This window comes from Phyllobates terribilis, unplaced genomic scaffold (genome assembly GCF_046119375.1).
Source record: "Phyllobates terribilis strain yellow unplaced genomic scaffold, ASM4611937v1 Scaffold_12__6_contigs__length_324123572, whole genome shotgun sequence".
Lineage (NCBI taxonomy): Eukaryota > Metazoa > Chordata > Amphibia > Anura > Dendrobatidae > Phyllobates > Phyllobates terribilis.
The window spans coordinates 76,000,766-76,023,658 of NW_027362772.1; the positions used below are offsets into that span (position 1 = coordinate 76,000,766).

General features: G+C 42.3%; 1 protein-coding gene across 3 annotated transcripts in view; it reads left to right on the forward strand.

Moving 5' to 3' along the window:
• SYT3 (synaptotagmin 3) overlaps window positions 1-22,893 on the forward strand; it is a 288,139-nt gene that overhangs the window by 183,184 nt on the left and 82,062 nt on the right. For all 3 annotated transcript variants that reach the window (XM_073655996.1, XM_073655997.1, XM_073655998.1), the window contains one exon: window positions 10,100-10,649. In XM_073655996.1, the coding sequence (XP_073512097.1) occupies window positions 10,100-10,649 (550 nt within the window). The remainder of the gene's footprint in view (window positions 1-10,099; window positions 10,650-22,893) is intronic.

Consider the following 22,893-nt stretch of genomic DNA (forward strand, 5'->3'; position numbering starts at 1 on the left):
GGCAGACACCGTAATACCCCTTTAATTAGTGGAGCCAGGATTTAGACATCATAAGAAGCGGGGCACCGGAGATGTAATTTGCATTGAATCTAAACAATTGGATTGAAATGTGCCCCTAGAGTACTTGAAGGGTTTATATATGCAAATCTCTGATATCATACACAATTAGTTTCATGTCAGTCAAGTGAACACATACAAATAGGAATCCACGTGGGGGTTCACTGCGCTACAGAATAAAGCCTTACGTGCGGATACAGATCCCTATGTTTCACGTGCTTAGGAATGACATTGGAAGATGAAGGTTGTTTCATAGACACATTACTGTAGACATACAGGACTGTGCAAAAGTTTTAGGCAGGTGAGAAAAAATGCTGCAAAAGTAAGAATGTATTTACAAATTGAAGCAATAGTAGATTATTTTTATCAATTGTGAATAAACAAAAGACAAATCTAAATCAAATCAGTATTTGATGTGATGGCTCTTTGTCTTGATCAATTCTTCGATATACACTTGCACACGGTTTTTGAAGGAACTCAACAGGGAGATGGTTCCAAAAATCCTGGAAAAAGTGCCACTAGAGATAAGAACAATGATTAGAGACAAATCTAATTTGATCAATGGTAAATACCCCCCAAAAAGTGCCCACTGACTTTTTTTTACACAGTACAGAAGATTGCATCAGCCACAGAAGACTGACATAACCTCAGTTGCCTCCACAAGGTCTTCCCAATAATGTCTTGTAGTTATCACATGACATAGTACAGTGCAGTCAATAAGGAAGGATTATCATAGCCTGTATGTATAAAAACTGAGGCAGGGAATGCAGCAGCCATTTTAGGGTGATTTAGAAAAGTGAGAGGACGCTCAGCCATATAGATAGGAAGAGAAAGCCCTAAAGCATTGGATAAAAACTGCAAGTAAATTATGTTGTACAACTGCAGCATTGAAGAAGATGAGTGTATTATTTTGCGAATAATACAGAAATTCATTGATAGGGGAAGTGCCAGATTTTGTGTGATTGATCAATGATATGGTGGAGCTGGCATCTGTCCTGCTGCTTGTAAATTACAATTGCACATTTTGTTCTTGATTATTAATGCACTAAAAAGCATCAACAAGGCAGCACAATATTTTTATAGCAAAAAAAAGTCGGAAATCAATATAAGATGGTGTGCTTGCTTGTCACAAGCTGCCTTCTGTTACATCCAAATATTTCACATTTTGAGTCCAGAGCTGGTGCCATTCTTCTGCATCCCAGATTTTATGTTTTTTTGCATAGTTGAGTCACTTGGCCTTGTTTCCATGATGAAGATCTGGCTTTTTTTGCCACAATTCTTCCATAAAGACTTCTGGCCAGACTTCTAATAGTTGATGGGATCAGCTGGCCCCTCTGGTTGCTGTTAGTTCTGAGATGATGGCACTGATGGACACCTTCCAGTTTGGAATTGAATTAAGCATAATGTGTTTTTCATTTGCTGCAGTAATTTTCTTTGACCGACCACTGTTTCCAAAGTCTTCAACATTACCCATTTCTTGGTTCTTCTTTAAATGAGCTTGGACAGCACATCCAGTCAGCCGTGAAATTTTTGTGTGGGAGAGACCTTGCTGATGTAGTATAACTACCTTGTGTCTTGTTACTAAGCTCAGTTTTGCCAGGGTGTATGACTTGAGACATGAACTGTTTGGTGTAATTGGTTATGGTTATTCATACACTTGAATATAATCCTCCAAAATTTCCTACTTTGCATTTTGTTAATTGATTAAAATAATCTATTAACACTTCTATTTTTGAAAGCATTCCTGCTTTGTAGCATTTTCTTTCACACCTGCCTAAACCGTTTTCACAGTACTATACTTTTTAGAAGTTTTCTCCCTTTTATGTAGTCTCTTCATTCATCATGCTGATACTTTAATTTAACCCTTAATAGTTCTCAGAGCAAACATTTTGTCAAAGGCCACAATGTTATGCACCTAAAACACACTGATCCAAATAGAAGTGTGTATATATATTTCAATATGATCTCCATTAGATCTATAAAATAACACACTTTGAAGGATTATTCCTAAAAAAAATTGAATTTTTCATAGAATAGTGGATAACTTACTGATTGCTAGAGGTCCAACCACTTGGACCTCCAGTAATGCCGAGATCGAGGCCTTGGAACCCTGAGAAAAGCGCTCTGTAGCCCTGTCCTGAATGGTTAAGGGGTAGAGCATGGGCGGCCTCCACTTAATTCATTGTCTAGAGTAGTGTTCCCCAAGCCCGCTCCTCAAAAGCCACCAACAGGTCATGTTTGCAGGATTTCCTTAGTATTACACAGGTGATGGAATTTTTGCCTGTCCAGGTGAGGCAGTTATCACCTGGGCAATACTAGGGAAATCCTGAAAACATGACTAGTTGGTGGCTCTTGAGGACCGGAGTTGGGGAACACTGGTCTAGAGGGTAACTGGATTTTTTGGGATTAACCCTTTAATGATGATAACCACAGTTATCTTGATTATAAACATCAGCATTGAACTTGGGTATCTTGATCTACCAGAAGAAATTATTCTGAGGTTCCATGTAGAACATATGTCATAACCAAATGGGGTTGTCTTTTGCTGAAATTTTTGTGCTTTGTTGTGTTATGAACCTGTGCCTACTTGAGGATCATCAGATACTATAGTGGACCCAACCAACCAGAGTTCCTTAACGTGTAATTTTATTCCTAATAGTCTTCGGATAAAGCCTATCAAACCTACAAAAAAAAATTATTTCTTTGAGCACTAAATTTTCAAAATGTATTCCTGTGGCCCTTGCTTCTCTGGTCTTAAAAGGGCCAGTGCCTTGGCTGCTTGTCCGGGATGATACTGCTGTCTCCCCTGCCTTAGTAGTTTTGCACTAAATGTTATTTCACATAGAAGTTGTTGCCTGCCCAGTGGAAGACAACTTCTCCACTACCCCCTCTTACTTAGGTATTTCTATGACATAACAATTTATGAACAGCGTCATCTGATGCTAAAATATGGAAACAAATAATATTGGAGACTAAATATATAATCACCAGTGATACAGATGGAACTGGAAACAAAGTATATCACTAGGTCAACATAGGGACTGCACTTTTTGCCACTTTTTATCAGGGACTGGAGTAAATGGTATAGCACATGTAAACAGGAGGGAGTATCTTAGCCTGTATAAAAGCTTAGGCAGGGAATGCAGCTGCCATTTTAAGGTGATTTAGAATAGTGAGAGGATGTCAGAGAAATCCCTAAAATATTGGACAAATTTTGTACAACTGCAACACTGAAGATGAGTGTAGTATTTTGCAAATAATACAAAGATTTATTGATAGAAATGACAGCTCTGTTCCATTATTCTGTTACGATAATGGAACAGAAATATGGAACTCGGAACTCTAGTGTGAACATGACCTAACGCTTCCCACAGCTGATGTTTCGATACAGATATACTCAGTCTATGCCCTCCCTTCAGCTAAACAGCTTGGACTTCCCCAAATACGTTGTAGCAAACTATCTAGAAAGGGGAGAGACGTGGTTTGCTTTTGTATTTAGCTCATAGATGACTGGAAACAACTAGCAAAATCTTCACTGTGAAAAGTGGGATTTTTCTGAAATCCCTGAAAAAATCCAATTAAAGAACAACTCATCATTCAGTTTCTACTCAGTCTGAATTAGCCGATAACAAAGAACAATAGATTATATTTAACCACATTGTGTCCTTTTTTTTTATTAGAAAGCAGTTCTAATTAGCAGCAGACAGATACTCGCGTTGCCAGAAAGTGTATACAAATGTCTTTTATTACTTCTCCCAGCTGACAGGCAAATTCCAGTATTCCTTACTGCAAGAAAATAATGAGATGAAATATTAATAGTCATTTCAGGACTAATACACGAGACATTCAGCCTGGGAAGCAGCGAATAAGATCATGAGACACTTACTGTTTAAATATCATGGTTGAAATGTATCGAGACTCATCTGTTATAATAGAAATCAATTATATAATATTCTATAAATATAATTGTCGGTGACAGAAAGCCACCCACACATGTACACCAGCTGTAAAACACAACACAACAGCATCTCACAGTACCATCTGCTTTTCTGAGCCTTACTTATAGAGGGTATTGCCATGCTTGGGTCTTGTGATATGTCAGTCATCGCCTGAGGTCCTGGGAGCTAGAAACCTCCAAAAAGTCAAGAAAAAGTAGGTATTACCAATGTTTTAAACTTGTAGGATCCACCAGTATCCTAAACAAGTAGGTCTACTGAATGTTGACACCAGGGTCCACCAGTAAGTATCATGAACAAAGTAGTTTGATCTTTGTTCTGATTGATTAAATTCCACCAATGTCCTCAGCAAAATGGTTTCATCATTGTCCTTTACTGGTAGATTTAGATTCCACCATTGTCCTGAACAATATGGTCTTATCAATGTCTTAAACTTGTAGATTTATCCAAAGCCCTAGTCTCATCAATGTCTTAGACTGGTAGATGCTACCAAAGTCCTTTACAAAATGGTTTAATCAATATCCTAAACTGGTAGATTAATCCAAAGTTCTAGTCTAATTAGTGTCTTAGACTGGTAAATTCTACCAATGTCCTGAGAAAAATTGTTTCATCAATGTCCTTTACTGGTAGATTCCAACAATGTCCTGAACAGCATGGTTTCGTCAATATCCTAAACTAGTAGATTTATCCAAAGCCCTAGTTTCATCAATGTCTTAGAATGGTAGATGCCACCAAGAGCAAAATGGTTTAATCAATGTCCTTAACTGTTGGATTTACCCAAAGTTCTAGTTACACCAATGTCTTAGACTGGTGGATTCCACCAATTTCCTGAGCAAAATGGTTTCATCAATGTTTTTTACTGGTAGATTCCACCAAAGTCCTAGTTTCATTAATGTCTTAGTCTGGTAGATTCTACCAATGTCTTGAACAAAATGGTTTTGTCAATATCCTTTTCTGGTAAATTGCAGTGATGCCCTGAATAATATGGTTTCATATCGAAAACTGGCAGAATCCATCAATGCCCCAAACAAAATATTTTATTCAATGTCCTTAACCAGTAGATTCCACCAAAGTCCTGAACAAAATAGTTTCACCAATGTCCTAAATTGGCAAGTTCCACCAATGTTCCAGACAAAATGACTTCACCAATGTCCTTAACTGGTAGATTCCTGGTTTCATCAATGTCCTAGACTGATAAATTCCAGAAAAGTCCAGAACAGATTGGTTTATTCAATGTCCTAATTAATAGGGGCCATCAATGTCCTAAACTGGTAGGGACCATCAAGGTCCTAAACTTATACATTTCACTAATGGTCCAAACAAGAGACGAATGTCTCAAATGAGTAAATACCACCAAAGTTCTAACCAATGCCTTAAACGGACCCTCCACCCTCGGACTGAAAAGTGACTATTCATTTCACATGTATAGTCCCCCTGGTGTGAAATTAACTTTATTCTTCCTGGCAGTTTCTAGCTTTCAGTCATAGAGTGGCATCTGACGTGGCTCAGTATTCAGTGAACGGCGGCTATAACTACGCCAAGGCACTGACAATTGTTTCAGCACTGATGCACGGCTAAGTCAGTTGTCAGTCTATGCTGGGTTGTGCTTTAAGGGGTCACTCACTATATACTGACCAGTGATAGCAGCCACTCCGTGCATGCCTATGACTGAAAGTCGGAGGCTGCTGGGAGGAATAAAGTAAATTTCCTCCTGGCAGCTGGACTTTCAGTGCAGTGGCCACACGGCTTTAGAACACTATCAACCTGCAGATTAACCCCATATCTGCTAGTTAATAGCATATGTGGACATGACAGGTTCCCTTTAAAAGCAGTGAAAAAAACAGTGAGCAACATGATTTTTTTTTGCCAATGAAAATGACGATTCCTACTACGTAACCAAATATGTGATGTTTCTGCACTTCTTGTTTTTTTACGCAGCAAAATTTCACCAGTTCAAAAATTGTTCCCGAAACAGCTCCACTCTTACCTTATAGGTTGCGTCTGGTATTGCAGTTCAGTCTCGTTTAAGTAAGTAAGTCCAAGCTGCAATACCATTCTTTCTAATGTCATTCAACAACAAAAAATTTCAAAACAAATTCTCAAATCGTTGTTAGCTTTGAGTTAATTGTTTTTCCAAAGTGGAAATAATTTTTTGTAGACCTGGCGTTTTACACTGCGCTTATAGCTATTACATTTATTCTTTACTTAATCGAGCCCTTAAAAAAAAAATCAATAAATCAATTAGATTTTTCCGTCATGGATGAAATTATCATGGATAAAAAAAAGGCAACGGAATATGAACAAATTGCCTGTGAAAAATTCCTGAATTCCTCCCTGCGAGATGCGAATTTTCTGTAACGAAATAATACATTTTATTCCTCATTGTTTGCTGTTATGGCGCTTTGAGGGTCTATAGGCTAAAATACGAGTCAGATATAACATGGTAAGGCAGCAAACTGATGCTGGGCTTTTATCTGACAGTCTCATATCGAGCCGGTGAGTTCTTCTTCGGAGATTTTCCCACTTATCTGTCACAGTGAGGGGAGATGCTGTCAGGACAGATTACCTAAGATCACGGCTGTCACCTGTGCTTATCGCCCCGGCTGCCTGGTCTGGACATCTCATGTTAAAATTGAGTTGCAGTGCACACATCGGGCACTAAAAATAGTGTGGATATTTATTAACTTTTTTTTTTATTAAGTCTTTTCTACTTACTTACAAATAATGGGTGAGTATTCACATTTTCATATAATATATATATATATTTTTTTAATATATATTATGTCTTATCCAATTTACCCAAACAAATCTGAATTGAAGTTTTCTAAACATGATTTTGTCCCACTGTTTATAAAGCTGCAAAATATTCCACATACAAGTCCCCAATGGGGACTCAATTTCAGAAAAAACCTTAGCGCAAATTTCATAGGAAACCAATTAAGGCTATGTGCACACAGTGGGGTTTTTTTGTTTTTAGTAGAAACCGCTTTTGGAAATGCTCCTTCTTTGAAGAGTTTCGGAGGAATTTTTGGTTTTCTGAAAAGTTTTTTAAGTGGTTTTTTTTTTTATTTCCTGATTTTTTTTTTAAATTGGGCAGGCCTAGTTTTGATCATTTTTCATTAGGAGACACTTTAAAGAAATGACATGCACTTTATTTTCTTCCACAGAGCATTTTTCAAAATCCGAAGAAGAAAAATGCTCAAAAAACTAAACATATGACCAGCAAAGTAGTTATTTCAAGCGATTTTTTTTAGATGGGTTTTTGGAGGAGACCTGTTCCAAAAGACACTTTGTGTGCACACACATACCCTAACATGTTTTTTTCAAGCATGGGGAAAACGTGGAGTACCTAGAGAAAACCTCTAAAACCAGCAGGAGAACAAACTATAGAAACACTACCTAGTTCTCAGAAAGTCCAAACCCTTTGTGCAACCTAAAGCTGCAAAGAGTCTCAATAGGTTAATGGGCCCACTGTCATCTTAAAACAAATTCCTATTGCATGCAGTGGACCAAGATGATTAATTTCATAGCTCAAAATGAGTGATGGATTGTCGAAAAGACTTAAGTGGATGCTCTAAAATGAACTTTTGAAGAGCAAGAGGGACTCTGCTGTCTTTGTCCATCTTTTTATTGTCAAATTGGAATCCAGAACCGCAAGGAATACTGTTAACCACTAAGTTGCATATTTGCAAATTGTAATAATTAAAGAAGACCTGTCACTTGCTTACAAAATTAGTTGAATACATTGTAAAATTCCCAGAGCTCCCCTGATTCTACAGCTTTTTTCTGTATTGTTCTGCATCGCTCCATTGCAGAGATAATCACATTTGTTGCTTTTGGAGCGCACTATGTGAAATTTCTGCTTGTAGTGCAACTGGACGTTTCTTCAGATACTCCTCTAGGTTGGAGGGAGGCGTGCGTTTTCAATACTACATCTCAGATGCTGCTAAAAAGCAGCATCTGAGAGGGGGGAGTGAAGGCGCATGCTCCCAGAGAAGACCCAGTTGCACCACAAGCAGAAATTTCACATACTGTGATCCAAAAGCAGCAAATGTGAATATCTTTGCAATGGAGCGACGTAGAGCAAAATGGAAAAGAGCAGCAGAATCAGGGTAGCTCAGGGATTTTCACAAGGTATTTTTTTTTAGAAAGTGTCATGTCCTGTTTAAAAATATCCTACCTGATTGGATATATGGCTCCATTTATATGAATTGGATAATTGCAGAAATTTTTGCTAAGTGTCAGTATTCTGCAAGTATACAGTCCATATATTGGTAGCCTTTCATGTATACATTCAGTAACCACATTTGAACACATTTAATAATGATTTCTACTAATCAGGCAGCATAAACTTAGTCAAGCCGGTCTTAGACCAGAAGATGCTCCAAATTTCATACAATTCACACGTTGTGTGACAGATTTGGCGCATCTTGCTTTATGCTTACTGGATGGCATGTCATCGAAGTGGCGAATGATAGACCACCAGAGGCATGTTTCTGGGAGCCAAACTTGATCGCCCTTACCTGCATCCAAAAGGTAAGTATTTTAGCATTTAGTTTTTTTGTTTTTCAGTTTTCGACTGCAGAAGAAATTTATTTGTTGTAAAACTCCATTAAATTGAATTTAAAATGGAAGATGGGAAAGTGCGTCACACATAGACCTGGTAATCTCACACTTTATTGCTAATGATGAGATCGTTTGAGTTTTAAAGGATTGGCCAGACAGGAATTGTTTTGGAAAAAAACAGATTAATAAAATTAAACAATAAAAGAAAGCACCTTACCGATCTCCACCTCTACATTCTGACTCTTCTTGGACCCAAAGTCTTTGTACTTCCTTCTCCGGTGATGACACCTTAATATGGACACGTGACTAATCCAACCAATCACTGGTTGTAGTGGTGATAATTATATCAGTGAGTTGTCATCATTGGAATAGGAAGTCCAGAGATTAACGAGTGACCGGAAGTCATCAGATCGGAAGCAATGGTGGATCGGTAAGCTAAATATGTTTTCTGTTGTTGAGTTGCATCATGCTAAGCTGTTTTCCGAATAATTTTCTCTGGCAGGATATCCACTTTAAAGAGATAGTCTACATTTTTTTACTTGATTGTATTAATTTTTGGCTAAAAATTTCATTTTTTACAATTGGGTTTCATTAAGAATTTGTCACTGTTTGACCGCTATCACCTCTGTGTTGTGTTGTCTATTGCTAAAATTAGTAAATTGGTAATCCATCAACAGTCTGAAGTTGAGTTATTTTTCTGAGGTCCTCTCAGGTCATTTATGACCACAAACAACATCAACATTGAATGTACAGAGACAAAAAAAACCTGTAAAAGCAAAAATGGTGCAAAGTTTTTAATGAAACCCAATTGCAAAAATTTGTTTTTAGCCCAAAATACATGCATTTAAGTAACCAAAAAATTGTCCTGAAAGGCTGACTACTTCTTGAAGGTTCCGATTTGGCTTCTCATTTAAAGTCCGCAGCGATCTGCTGGATTTGTTGCATGATGGATGCCACCATAGGTCATCTGAGCACATTGACTTATGGCTCATTCAGACATCCATTTTTTTCGGTTAGAGTTTCATCCGAGTGTCATCAGAGTTTGGTCCAAGTGTCATCAGTTTTTCCCATGCGTAAAAAAAATCCATATTTTCCTAACTTGGATCACACTCAGATGGCATCCGGGTGCTGTCCAATTTTTTTTTACCCATAAACTTTCATTGCCAATTTTAATCCAATACTCGGATCAACATCGGACCAATTTCCCCGATTTTGCACAAATGGAAAATCACGGACATATGAATGTACGTGTGCTGAAAAACACGGATAGAACTTGTACGCAAAAAGTGAATGTCTGAATGAGCCCTTATAATGAGGAAGTCCAGGTTTCCATTGTGCATCTGTTGTCTGCTTACCATCAAAATCTACAACCCAGCCCAAAAGTGTACAAAGTCTTAGAGAGATTTACAGTTACGTTGGGAGGGACCTAATTTTTCACTTCTGATCAAAATAAAAATTATTCAAACTATAGGCACAGTAATACAGAAAAAAATAATATTTTCCACTTTTTTTCCTTCTAGATATAGTACGTTGCCCAGGCCAATGACGCAACAGTTATCCAGTCCTGACTTTTCAGGTCATGTGGATGAAAAACCGGAACAAGCCACCAGTATCGGTCAGATTAAGCCAGAGCTATATAAGCAGCGGTCAGCTGACGAACAGATGAAGAAGCTGGAGGCCACCAGCTGTGGACGCATTAGCTTCATCCTCCGCTATGCCTACAACACAGAGCAACTGGTTGTAAAGATATTAAAAGCTCTAGACCTACCAGCAAAGGATGCCAACGGGTTTTCAGATCCATACGTGAAGATGTATCTACTTCCTGACCGAAAGAAAAAGTTCCAGACTAAAGTTCACCGCAAGACTCTTAACCCGATCTTTAACGAGACATTCCATTTTAATGTGCCCTTTAATGATCTCCAGAACCGCAAATTACACTTCAGCATCTATGACTTTGACAGATTCTCCCGACATGACCTCATTGGACAGGTGGTATTGGATAACTTGCTGGATTTCTCAAATCCTACAGAAGAAACCCCCATCTGGAGAGATATCTTGGAAGCCAGTTCCGTAAGTCTTTAGTTACTATCATGTGGAAATAGGAGGTCACATTATGTTAAAAAAATGAGATAAAAATTAAATACATAGTTTTATTTATATAATATTATTATTATTTCTCAAGATATTATTTTGTTTTATATTACTTTTTTAAAGGGTCCATTCCTGACTCTGTTATGTGGCCCATTGCTGATTTTGTTATGTGGCCCATTACTAACTTTGTTATGTGGCCCATTCCTGCCTCTGTAATGTGGCCCATTCTTGACTTTGTTATGTGGCCCAGTCCGGACTTTGTTATGTGGCCCATTCCGGACTTTGTTATGTGGCCCATTCTTGACTCTGTTATGTGGCCCATTCCTGACTCTGTTATGTGGCCCATTCCTGACTCTGTTATTTGGCCCATTCCTGACTCTGTTATTTGGCCCATTTCTGACTCTGTTATGTGGCCCATTCCTGACTCTGTTATTTGGCCCATTCCTGATTCTGTTATGTGTCCTATTCCTGACTCTGTTATGTGGCCCATTCCTGACTGTTATGTGGCCTATTCCTGACTCTGTTATGTGGCCCATTCCTGACTCTGTTATGTGGCCCATTCCTGATTTTGTTATGTGGCCCATTCCTGACTCTTTTAAGAGCCCATTCCTGACTCTGTTGTGTGGCCCATTCCTGACTCTGTTAAAGGGCCCATTCCTGACTCTGTTAAAGGGCCCATTCCTGACTCTGATATGGGGCCTCATTAATTATAATTACAACCCAGGTCGTAGTATTGGTGAATTGTGAAAAATTATTTTTTTAAAGAAGCTCCCTCCAGCAATGACAGTGTAAAGCTAGCGTAAATGTTATAGTGTATGGATGTCTTAGAGGGTAACTTTTGGTCGGACCCTTCTGTAGCTATAGAAGAGTTGCATTATCACTAACAGATTGTATTCTGTGAATGAGCAGTCATTTGAATGGGCCCCATATAATACTACTGCTATCATCCAGACAAATGAGTTGTCATTCCCCTCATATTTTCTGTTTGAAGTGTATGCGGCCTCCCCTTCCCTTGCACACCTTCCACCCATTCTTACAAATTGTTTCTGTAGTAAAGCTCAGGGGGTTAGTGGATGTTGCATCAATCAAGACACTATTGAATTTCTCTATTCTGCTGGTAATGTGTCAATTAACGACGGGCAACTCAGCAGGAATAATTCTGTTACAGTGGATTTAATGATGTTCTTCCAGAGAATATTTTCAGAACTCCCCATGTAACACTTCATCGGTGAATTTATTCTGTTTTCTAATTGTTTTGTATTAGCAAATCCTTTTAGACTGACGCCAGATATTTCTAGGACTCACTACATTATGTGGCGTATTATATTACATAAGAACCTGTGAGATCATGATAGTATACATAACTCTAGAGCATACTTGTAATTTCACACAAAACCTGAATAAAAGCCTGATTTAGTTGCCTTCATCACCCTTAGTAGGTTAAAACTGCTTTTAGTGCACATAGCTGTCTAATAGGCCCAGGAACTGTCTCAATTGTCATGATCTGTAACTTTCCATTCATTATCTTTTAGTGGGTGTTTCCTCTTGGTTTATATTCTGTTAGCACTATAGGTGCTGGAACTCCCTTTCCCTTGTTTCCCAGCAGTGGTATAACTCGAACCTCTTATAATCTCCACCAGTCTCCTCAACTATCTTGAGGCTTTAATAGTATTGATCTTCTTATAAGGGTCAAAGGGACCTTTTGTGCCCCTTAGGTTACAACACTCATGTGTGGTTACAACACCTGCACCCACTATGGTTATGTACTTCCTAGCATGCATTTCTCCGTTCATTGTCCAATGGCTTGCCTTCCTTGGACTGAAGGTGTGCTTCTTTGTATGTGGTGTAACAGACAGTAGAAGAGGAGCAAAGAGAAACAGAAAAGACTAGAGATGAGCAGATCAAGAAAAATTTGAATTTGCGTGGATTTTCCCAGGAATTTCAATTCATGGAGAAGTTATTTTTCACAAATTTGTGATCTCTCCAGACCATAAAGCATACTAAACGTAATATGTAAAAAAAATGCTTTTACTCACCTTCCCGACCCCTCAGCTCCTCATTATTAACTGCCATGTACTGGTTGCATGTTCAGATTGCTGCTGGCCATGTTGAATTCCCCGGGTTTCTCATGCTGGGCTAGGACTTCCAGAGTTCTGGACATGTGAGCGCCAAAGGTCATAGCGTCATGCTGTCGTGCTCAGAACCAGTGAATTCAACACGAGTGGCGATGTTATAACGATGCGATGAGGACTGGATGGGAGAGGTGAGGAGTAAGGTGCGAATAATATTTTGTATTACATTTTGATGGTCGTATACGACAGTCGCCATTTTGCTGAATCCGCATTTCGGCGAATGCCGATTTTTGTAAAATTTGAGTAGAATTCAATCCCACTCGAATTTATTCGCTCATCTCTAGCAAAGACCCATCCTCACTTACTGTAATCAGTCTTGGTGCCTCTGCTGATAGACTTATTACACTTGACAACAGGCAGTCAACGGCAAGTTAGACTAAAAGGAGACATCTATCAGACGACACTTTGAAGTGATTTTTCGGAAGTACTATAAGACAACATAATCTTCAAATAAAGAGATTTTCAGAATGGAGTATAGCCTAAAGTATGACCCTGTGCGCCAAAATTGCATCACAGTTTGACACAGATGATCAAAGTAAGCCAACTAATAGATGGCGTAAACTTAGACTAGACAGTGTAAAGATGCACTGACATTATCAAACAGCAACAATCAATTTTGCATTGTCTAAAAGTTCGGAAAAGTAAATCTTCCTCGTTGATTCCCTATGGTCAGATATTTTTGTTTCCGTGGAATATTTTAATGTTTCCATTTCTAACGGGTGGCGCGGTCTTGCCGTGGAGTCATAGCCTATGTGACAGCACATAAAGAAGAATTACAACAAGCTCAGAATTGTATTTTGGTTCAGTCGTATGTAACCGTTTCTAAGTCATCGTCCAAAGTCAATTTTCAGGGCAAATGCAAATCTAAGCAGTGAGAGAAAAATCATTACCTTGGTTAAGTAGACTCATACATTGTAATCTGTGGGATCTATACCAAGAGCGGTGACTAATAACATCTTTACTTACCAATCAGAGCCGGTGAGTGTAAAATCCATCAGAATTAATATGCACAATATAGAGTACAGAGGTTCAGATGGATCTGATAATGAATGAGCTGCCTGCAGAGCACTGCATTACGTCAGGTGGAGATTTCAATATGGTTTGATTGTCCTGTGCCTCATACGACACATACATATCATAACTATGGTCCCCAACTCCGCACTCCGCTCTATGAGCCAGAACAGAGAGCTTTTCTGATAAACTTGAGTCGTCTATGTATCGTATACACTATATAGATAAAAGTATTGTGCCCCCTCCATTCACAGGAGATTTTCTGACCTCCCTTTCGAAATCTGTAGATCTTAAAGGGGTTGCCCTGCATTAGGCTACAAGTCTGCTGTCACTATTAGAGATGAGCGGTGTTCGACTAGAACTGTTCGCCAATCTCAAATTCGAGCTGTTTTGGGCGGTGTTCGAGTTGTTCGACGAACCCGAACGATTTGCAAAAAATTCGGCTGTTCGAGGTTATGTTCGATAACTGTTCGTGCACCAAAAGCATGTCCTGCATGTCTGGCGCTATTTAGAGCACCAATCATGCAGGGATTGTCTGCCACTCACTGTAATGCCACAGCCATGGTGGTTGTGGCATTACAGTGATTGCCCAAATCGATGGGAACAGTGCCAACAGTGAAACATGAAAAGCCGGCAATTCAGCAGCGGCATACACCTGTACCCGACAATTTAGAACCGAAAGAATAGAGCTTCACACATAGATTAGATAGATATAAACATGTCAGCCACATATATACGAAGTACAGTGAAAGTGCTGCTTACTGTACTTGTCATTTAGCGTAAAGGATTTATCAAAAAAAATAATAGTGTTTTCATGCACCGTCTCTTTAAAAAAGCCGGCCGGCAATTCAGCAGCGGTACCCGACAATTTATAACAGACAGAATAGAGCATCATACATAGATTAGATAGATAGAAACATGTCAGCCACATATATACGAAGTACAGTGACAGTGTTGCTTACTGTACTTGTCATTTAGCGTAAAGGATTTATCAAAAAAAATAATAGTGTTTTCATGCACCGTCTCTTTAAAAAAGCCGGCCGGCAATTCAGCAGCGGTACCCGACAATTTATAACAGACAGAATAGAGCTTCACACATAGATTAGATAGATAGAAACATGTCAGTCACATATATATGAAGTACAGTGATAGTGTTGGTTACTGTACTTGTCATTTAGTATTAAAATAAAGGATTTATTATTAAAAAAATTGGCGTGGTGTTCCCCTTAATTTTAGGCTCTAGCGGAGGTTAAGCAGACGGCTGGGGCAGATGTTTGAAGCCTGGGAAGGGGGTAATACCCACGGAGCTTCCCAGGCTACTAATATCAGCCCCCAGCTGAATACATAGCCTTTACTAGCTATTAAAATGGGGGACCCCCCCAAAAAAATGACGTGGGGTCCCCCCTAATTTAATAGCTAGCAAAGGCTAGGCAGACAGCTGGGGGCTGATATTAATAGCCCAGGAAGGGAGCCATGAATATTGGCCCCCTCCCAGGCTAGAAACACCAGCCGTCAGCCGCCCCAGAAATGGCGCATTCATAGGATGCGCCAATTCTGGCACTTAGCCTCGCTCTTCCACGCTGCCCTGGTGCAGTGGCAGGGGGTAATAGGGTTGGGGTTGATGTCAGCTTATAATGCCAGCTGACATCAAGCCCAGGTTAGTAATGGAGAGGCGTCTATAAGACACCCCCATTACTAACCCCATAGTCAAAGTTAAAAAAAACACAAACACCCAGAATAAAGTCCTTTAATTGAAATAAAGACACAATCCTTTATTATTCTAAATTAAACCATACTTACCGTCACGCCCATTCCAGCTGAAGCCAACGATCTCCTGCAATAAAAGAAAAATAATAAAGCAACCTCATCCTTACCTTTCCATGGTTCCCACGACAGCTTCAGCTCTGCTACATCGAGATGACAGGCTGGACCGCAGCAGAACGCTGCCATCCAGCCTCTCATCCCGCAGACACTGAGAAGCGCAGGCTTGCTTGCGCTGCTCAGCGTCTCTCTGTGACGACATCCAGATGAGCCGAGTTCATGTCCAATGAACTCGGCTCACCTCATGCACGTCACTGACAGCGTGGGAAAATTCTCACGCTGAAGCGGTGAGTGCAGGAGAATTCTCCCACGCTGTCAGTGACGTGCATAAGGTGAGCTCATGTCCAATGAACTCAGCTCACCTCCTGCACGTCACTGACAGCGTGGGAGAATTCTCCTGCACTCAGCGCTTCAGCGTGAGAATTCTCCCGCTGAAGCGCTGAGTGCAGGAGAATTTTCCCACGCTGTCAGTGACGTGCATAAGATGAGCTCATGTCCAATGAACTCAGCTCACCTCCTGCACGTCACTGACAGCGTGGGAGAATTCTCCTGCACTCAGCGCTTCAGTGTGAGAATTCTCCCACGCTGAAGCGCTGAGTGCAGGAGAATTTTCCCACGCTGTCAGTGACGTGCATGAGGTGAGCCGAGTTCATTGGACATTAACTCGGCTCATCTGGATGCCCTCACAGAGAGACACTGTGGAGCGCAAGCAAGCCTGCGCTTCTCAGTGTCTGCGGGATGACAGGCTGGATGGCAGCGTTCTGCTGCGGTCCAGCCTGTCATCTCGATGTAGCAGAGCTGAAGCTGTCATGGGAACCATGGAAAGGTAAGGATGATGTTGCTTTATTATTTTTCTTTTATTTCAGGAGATCGTTGGCTTCAGCTGGAATGGGCGTGATGGTAAGTATGGTTTAATTTAGAACAATAAAGAATTGTGTGTTTATTTCAATTAAAGGACTTTTTTCTGGGTGTTGTGTTTTTTTTAAATACTTTACTAGAAATTCATGGGGGTCATGTCTAATATTGGCGTGACCCCATGAATTTCGGGCTTAGGGCCAGCTGATAATGCCAAGCTGGCCCTAACCCCTTTATTACCCAGTGAGCCACCGCATCAGGGCCCTGGATGAGTTGGGTACAGCGCCAGAAGATGGCGCTTCTATGAACGCGCCATTTTCCGGGGTGGCTGCGGACTGCAATTTGCAGCGGGGGTGGCCCAGAAAGCTTGGGCCTCCCTGCGCTGCGGATTCCAGCCCCCAGCTGCCTAGTTGTACCTGGCTGGACACAAAAACAGGGCGAAGCCCCACGTCAATTTTCTTTAAATTATTTCATGAAATAATTAAGAAAAAAAGGGCTTCCCTATATTGTTGTGTCCGGCCAGGTACAAATAGGCAGCTGGTGGTTGGGGGCAGCCCGTTCCTGCCTGCTGTACCTGGCTGGACACAAATATAGTGCGAAGCCCCACGTCAATTTTTTTTAAATTATTTCATGAATTTCCTGAAATAATTAAAAAAAATTGAAGTGGGGCTTCGCACTATATTTGTGTCCAGCCAGGTGCAGCAGGCAGGAACGGGCTGCCCCCATCAACCAGCTGCCTATTTGTACCTGGCCGGACACAACAATATAGGGAAGCCCTTTTTTTCTTAATTATTTCATGAAATAATTAAAAAAAAAGTACGTGGGGCTTCGCCCTATTTTTGTGTCCAGCCAGGTACAACTAGGCAGCTGGGGGCTGGAATCTGCAGCGCAGGGAGGCCCAAGCTTTCTGGGCCCCCCCCCGCTACAAATTGCAGTCCGCAGCCACCCCGGAAAATGGCGCGTTCATAGAAGCGCCTTCTTCTGGCGCTGTACCCAACTCATCCAGGGCCCTGGTGCGGTGGCTCACTGGGTAATAAAGGGGTTAGGGCCAGCTTGGTATTATCAGCTGGCCCCAAGCCCAAAATTCATGGGGTCACGCCAGTATTAGACATGACCGCCATGAATTTCTAGTAAAGTATTTAAAAAAAACACAACACCCAGAATAAAGTCCTTTAATTGAAATAAAGACAGAATTCTTTATTGTTCTAAATTAAACCATACTTACCATCACACCCATTCCAGCTGAAGCCAACGATCTCCTGCAATAAAAGAAAAATAATAAACCAACCTCATCCTTACCTTTCCATGGTTCCCACGACAGCTTAATCTCTGCTACATCGAGATGACTGGCTGGACCGCAGCAGAACGCTGCCATCCAGTCTGTCATCCCGCAGACACTGAGAAGCGCAGGCATGCTTGCGCTCCTCACTGTCTCGCTGTGACGGCATCCAGATGAGCCGAGGTCATGTCCAATGAACTCGGCTCACCTCATGCACGTCACTGACAGCGTGGGAAAATTCTCACGCTGAAGTGCTGAGTGCAGGAGAATTCTCCCACGCTATCAGTGATGTGCATGAGGTGAGCTCATGTCCAATGAACTCAGCTCACCTCCTGCACGTCACTGACAGCGTGGGAAAATTCTCCTGCAATCAGCGCTTCAGCGTGAGAATTTTCCCACGCTGTCAGTGACGTGCATGAGGTGAGCCGAGTTCATTGGACATGAACTCGGCTCATCTGGATGTCGTCACAGAGAGACGCTGAGCAGCGCAAGCAAGCCTGCGCTTCTCAGTGTCTGCGGGATGACAGGCTGGATGGCAGCGTTCTGCTGCGGTCCAGCCTGTCATCTCGATGTAGCAGAGCTGAAGCTGTCGTGGGAACCATGGAAAGGTAAGGATGAGGTTGCTTTATTATTTTTCTTTTATTGCAGGAGATCGTTGGCTTCAGCTGGAATGGGCGTGATGGTAAGTATGGTTTAATTTAGAACAATAAAGGATTGTGTCTTTATTTCAATTAAAGGACTTTATTCTGGGTGTTTGTGTTTTTTTTAACTTTGACTATGGGGTTAGTAATGGGGGTGTCTTATAGACGCCTCTCCATTACTAACCTGGGCTTGATGTCAGCTGGCATTATAAGCTGACATCAACCCCAACCCTATTACCCCCTGCCACCGCACCAGGGCAGCGTGGAAGAGCGAGGCTAAGTGCCAGAATTGGCGCATCCTATGAATGCGCCATTTCTGGGGCGGCTGACGGCTGGTGTTTCTAGCCTGGGAGGGGGCCAATATTCATGGCTCCCTTCCTGGGCTATTAATATCAGCCCCCAGCTGTCTGCCTAGCCTTTGCTAGCTATTAAATTAGGGGGGACCCCACGTCATTTTTTTTGGGGGGTCCCCCATTTTAATAGCTAGTAAAGGCTATGTATTCAGCTGGGGGCTGATATTAGTAGCCTGGGAAGCTCCGTGGGTATTACCCCCTTCCCAGGCTTCAAACATCTGCCCCAGCCGTCTGCTTAACCTCCGCTAGAGCCTAAAATTAAGGGGAACCCCACGCCAATTTTTTTTAATAATAAATCCTTTATTTTAATACTAAATGACAAGTACAGTAACCAACACTATCACTGTACTTCATATATATGTGACTGACATGTTTCTATCTATCTAATCTATGTGTGATGCTCTATCTTTCTGTTCTAAATTGTCGGGTACCGCTGCTGAATTGCCGGCCGGCTTTTTTAAAGAGACAGTGCATGAAAACACTATTATTTTTTTAAATAAATCCTTTACACTAAATGACAAGTACAGTAAGCAACACTATCACTGTACTTATTATATATGTGACTGACATGTTTCTATCTATCTAATCTATGTGTGAAGCTCTATTCTTTCTGTTCTAAATTGTCGGGTACAGATGCTGAATTGCCGGCCGGCTTTTTTAAAGAGACGGTGCATGAAAACACTAATATTTTTTTTAATAAATCCTTTACACTAAATGACAAGTGCAGTAACCAACACTGTCACTGTGCTTCTTATATGTGTGACTGACATGTTTCTATCTATCTAATCTATGTGTGATGCTCTATTCCTTCTTGTCTAAATTGTCGGGTACCGGTGTATGCCGCTGATGAATTTGCCGGCCGGCTTTTTTAAAGAGAGTGTCTTCTGAGCAGTTTGTCAGCTTTTGGACACCTTTGCAGGTGTTTTCTATGTGTTTCTATGTGTTTTTGTTTGCCTGCCATTGGTTTTAACGGTGTTCGACGGTGTTCTAAGGTGTTCGACGAACAGTTCGACGAACAGTTCCTCGAACATCCCGGTGTTCGACGAACCGAACCGAACCCGAACACTACGGGGGTGGCTCAACACTAGTCACTATGTGTGGATTCTCTGGTGCCGGTGGCGGGAGCGTGACCACAAGTATGCAATTTCATGCGGTCATGTGCCGACTAGACGTGCATGACCTTGCTCAATGCAAGTGTATTCAGCGAAGCCGAACTCGTCTAGTCGGAATGTGGCCAGAAATATGCAAATCGCATACTTGCGGTCACATGACCATTTACTACAGGTGCCAGAGAATCCTCACAGTGCGCGCTGTGAGGATTCCCAAATCTGCATAGATTGACTACAGACTTGTTCTGCAAGGCCGAGTAACTCCTTTAATGTTCAGTTTTTCACCCTCTGCAGATATAGCAACCTCTGCCTTTTTGGGAAGAATTTCTACAAGATTTTGTCGGTGTCTGTGAAATTTTTTTCCCCTTCATCCAGTAAACCATTTGTGAGGTCAGACCTTCATATTGGGGAGAGGTCCGAGCTCACAATCTCCATTCTGGTTCATGCCAGAGATGTTAGATAAGGCTGAGGTCTGGACTCTGTACGGCCAGTCATGATCTTCCACACCAGACTTTCCAAACTGGAAAAGCATACCATCAAGCTCCCAGAGGTGGCATCGTTTTTGTGCTGATGTACATAGCAGAGGAGGTCTGGACTCTCCAGTTATGGAGTCAGCAGAGCATTGGTGACTTTTCTGCCCTCTGCTCCTCAGCACTCGTTGGTCCCACTCTGTAACGTTACGGGGTCTCCACTTCATGGCTTAGTTACCGCAGTTCCTTCCACCTCTCAATAATATCACTCACAGGTGACAGGGGAAGATTTATTAGGGGAGAAATGTCATGAATGGACATGTTAGTGTCACGCAAGGTGAGGGAAAGACTAAGTGCAACACGAAAGGAAGAGGGGGAGGGAGCCAAAATACTAAGGAAAGCGGGAGTGGAGACCCCTAGGCAGATCTAATATCACCCTGCCTACCCTATTGTCTCTATATAGGTTCCACACCTATTGCTGAGCAGGAACCTAAGCCCTGAATGTCCCTAGAGCTAGGCCCTAGATATGAAGGGGACAGGGTGAGCACTAGTCAAGCCCCACTACAAACTAAAGACAACAAGGTAGACAAAGGAGATACACTTAGATTGAGCAGACACCAAAGAGATAATGCCAACTGTCCTCCAAGGGCACCAGAGAAGATGCTAGCCAACTGTTAGTTCTCCAAGCCTACACAGAGGTACATGGAACTATCACCGGCAACTCTCTTGGGAAACTGAGACTATTTAACTACCCAGCAAGGGTGTGTCAATCAGCAGCAGAAGATGGAGGTCGCTGCTGGATCCTGAAGGAAGAAGGATATAGCTATACTACAGAGATGAGGGAATCAAGAAGGCTTCTGCAATGCCAAGTGCAGTTGACACGCCCCCTGGGCCGTGGGGTACTCGATAGCCGGGCCGGTCGATGCTGGGTCATGTCACAGTGGCGGTGACCCGGTCCGTGACCCAGGGCGGTCAATAAAAGGGGTTTTAAAGAAACGGGAACAGAGTTTTTATATACAATGTTCATGACACCACCTGTGGTATGCAGCTATATTTAGCCGCCACTGCGGTGCAGAACCTCTGGAGCTAATGGTGACGCAGCAGAGTTGGTTCAGCTCTCCACAGGCAGAGCTTAGCTCCAGGGCAGGAAGTGGTGATTTTATAGATGTTGCTGTGCAGTGTAGTGCAGGGGATGGCACAGTTAATAATCAGTCCACAACTTAATGGCGGTTTCTTCTTATCTTTACTTGCGGTGGTTAGGCAGACCGGGGCACGGGTACTAGCTGGTAGTAGAGGTCTGGGCGGCCTGGAAGCAAGTTGGGAATCCACCTCGCCAGGTGAAGTTGGAGGCCTTCCCTTTGCGCTAATCTCTTTGGCCCTGCTGCTTGTAGCTGTGCGGTGGCCCTCATCCCTGAGTAAAACATCTTTGTGCTTACCCGTGTGGCAGGAAGCTTGGGCCTTCCTGGAGTGTCGCTCCCACGTGGCGGTGCAGGACCCTGCGGTGCAGCTGAGCTTCCGGGCGTCTAATGGGGCCAGGAGACCTGCAGTCTCTTGCCCTCCGGTTTCTGCTGCTGGGCCTTCAGTGCCCCACAACCTTGGGCTCCGGTGTCCGGTTCTTCTACGCTCCTCTCTGGGGTAAGCTGCCGTGCAGCTCCACTCCCCAGGTCTTTCCTCGTCGCTGTCCTGTATTCAACTCCTCTCACTATCTCTAACTAACCCCGCCTCCAGATTCCAGTTGCTAAGGGGAGGAGCTCCCCTTGCTGGTCTGGAGCCAGGAAAGTGTTGCATGCTAGTATACCTGACTAGGGGACCCCTGCTTGCTTCCAGGCATGGCATCACCTCTTGTGAGGGAGGCAATGCCACTGTGGCAACCGGACCCCTGGGTTGCCACACAGTGACCTTCTACATCCAGCTCCAGAGCGACTGTCAAACCTGACACACCCGTGACAGTTAGGACCACACTCTTCTGCCATTCTGTTACATCCTTGTCTAAACCTGCTACTACTATCTCTGACTCTCTGACCAGGTGGCACAATTTTTACACTGCAGATTGTTCTGGGAGACAAAGTGGTTGGCTAGTCAAGCCTATTGGCATGGTTGAGACTTTTGGTGCCGGCCAGCCAGTGAGTCTGTGTGTTTCCGCAGATCACCTAATCAGCAGATGTACTTAGCTCCCTGCTGCCAGCTCTGGGTGTGCCATCACACTTTCTAAAGTCCCACTAGTTTTCTGGATGTTGCAAGTTATAAGTATTCACCAACCCTGTTCTGATTTTATGTGATACCCCGCTACCTGACCTAGCTTACTTGATTCCCGTTGGTGGTCCTGGACTGTCTTATCTCTCCATTTGCCTTACAATTCTGCCTTTGGTTCCTAGCTCTGGCCTCAGCTATCTCCTGAGCTTGTCCCTGACTTATGACTTTTTCCTGTAGCTGGCCTCTCTGCTTTTGACCCGATTTGTCAACTCTCCTTTGACAGCTTGCTCCAGCGGCCACTCCGTGGATATAACACAGGGGGACCCTGTTGTAATTCCAGATCCTTGTTTAGGGGTTCA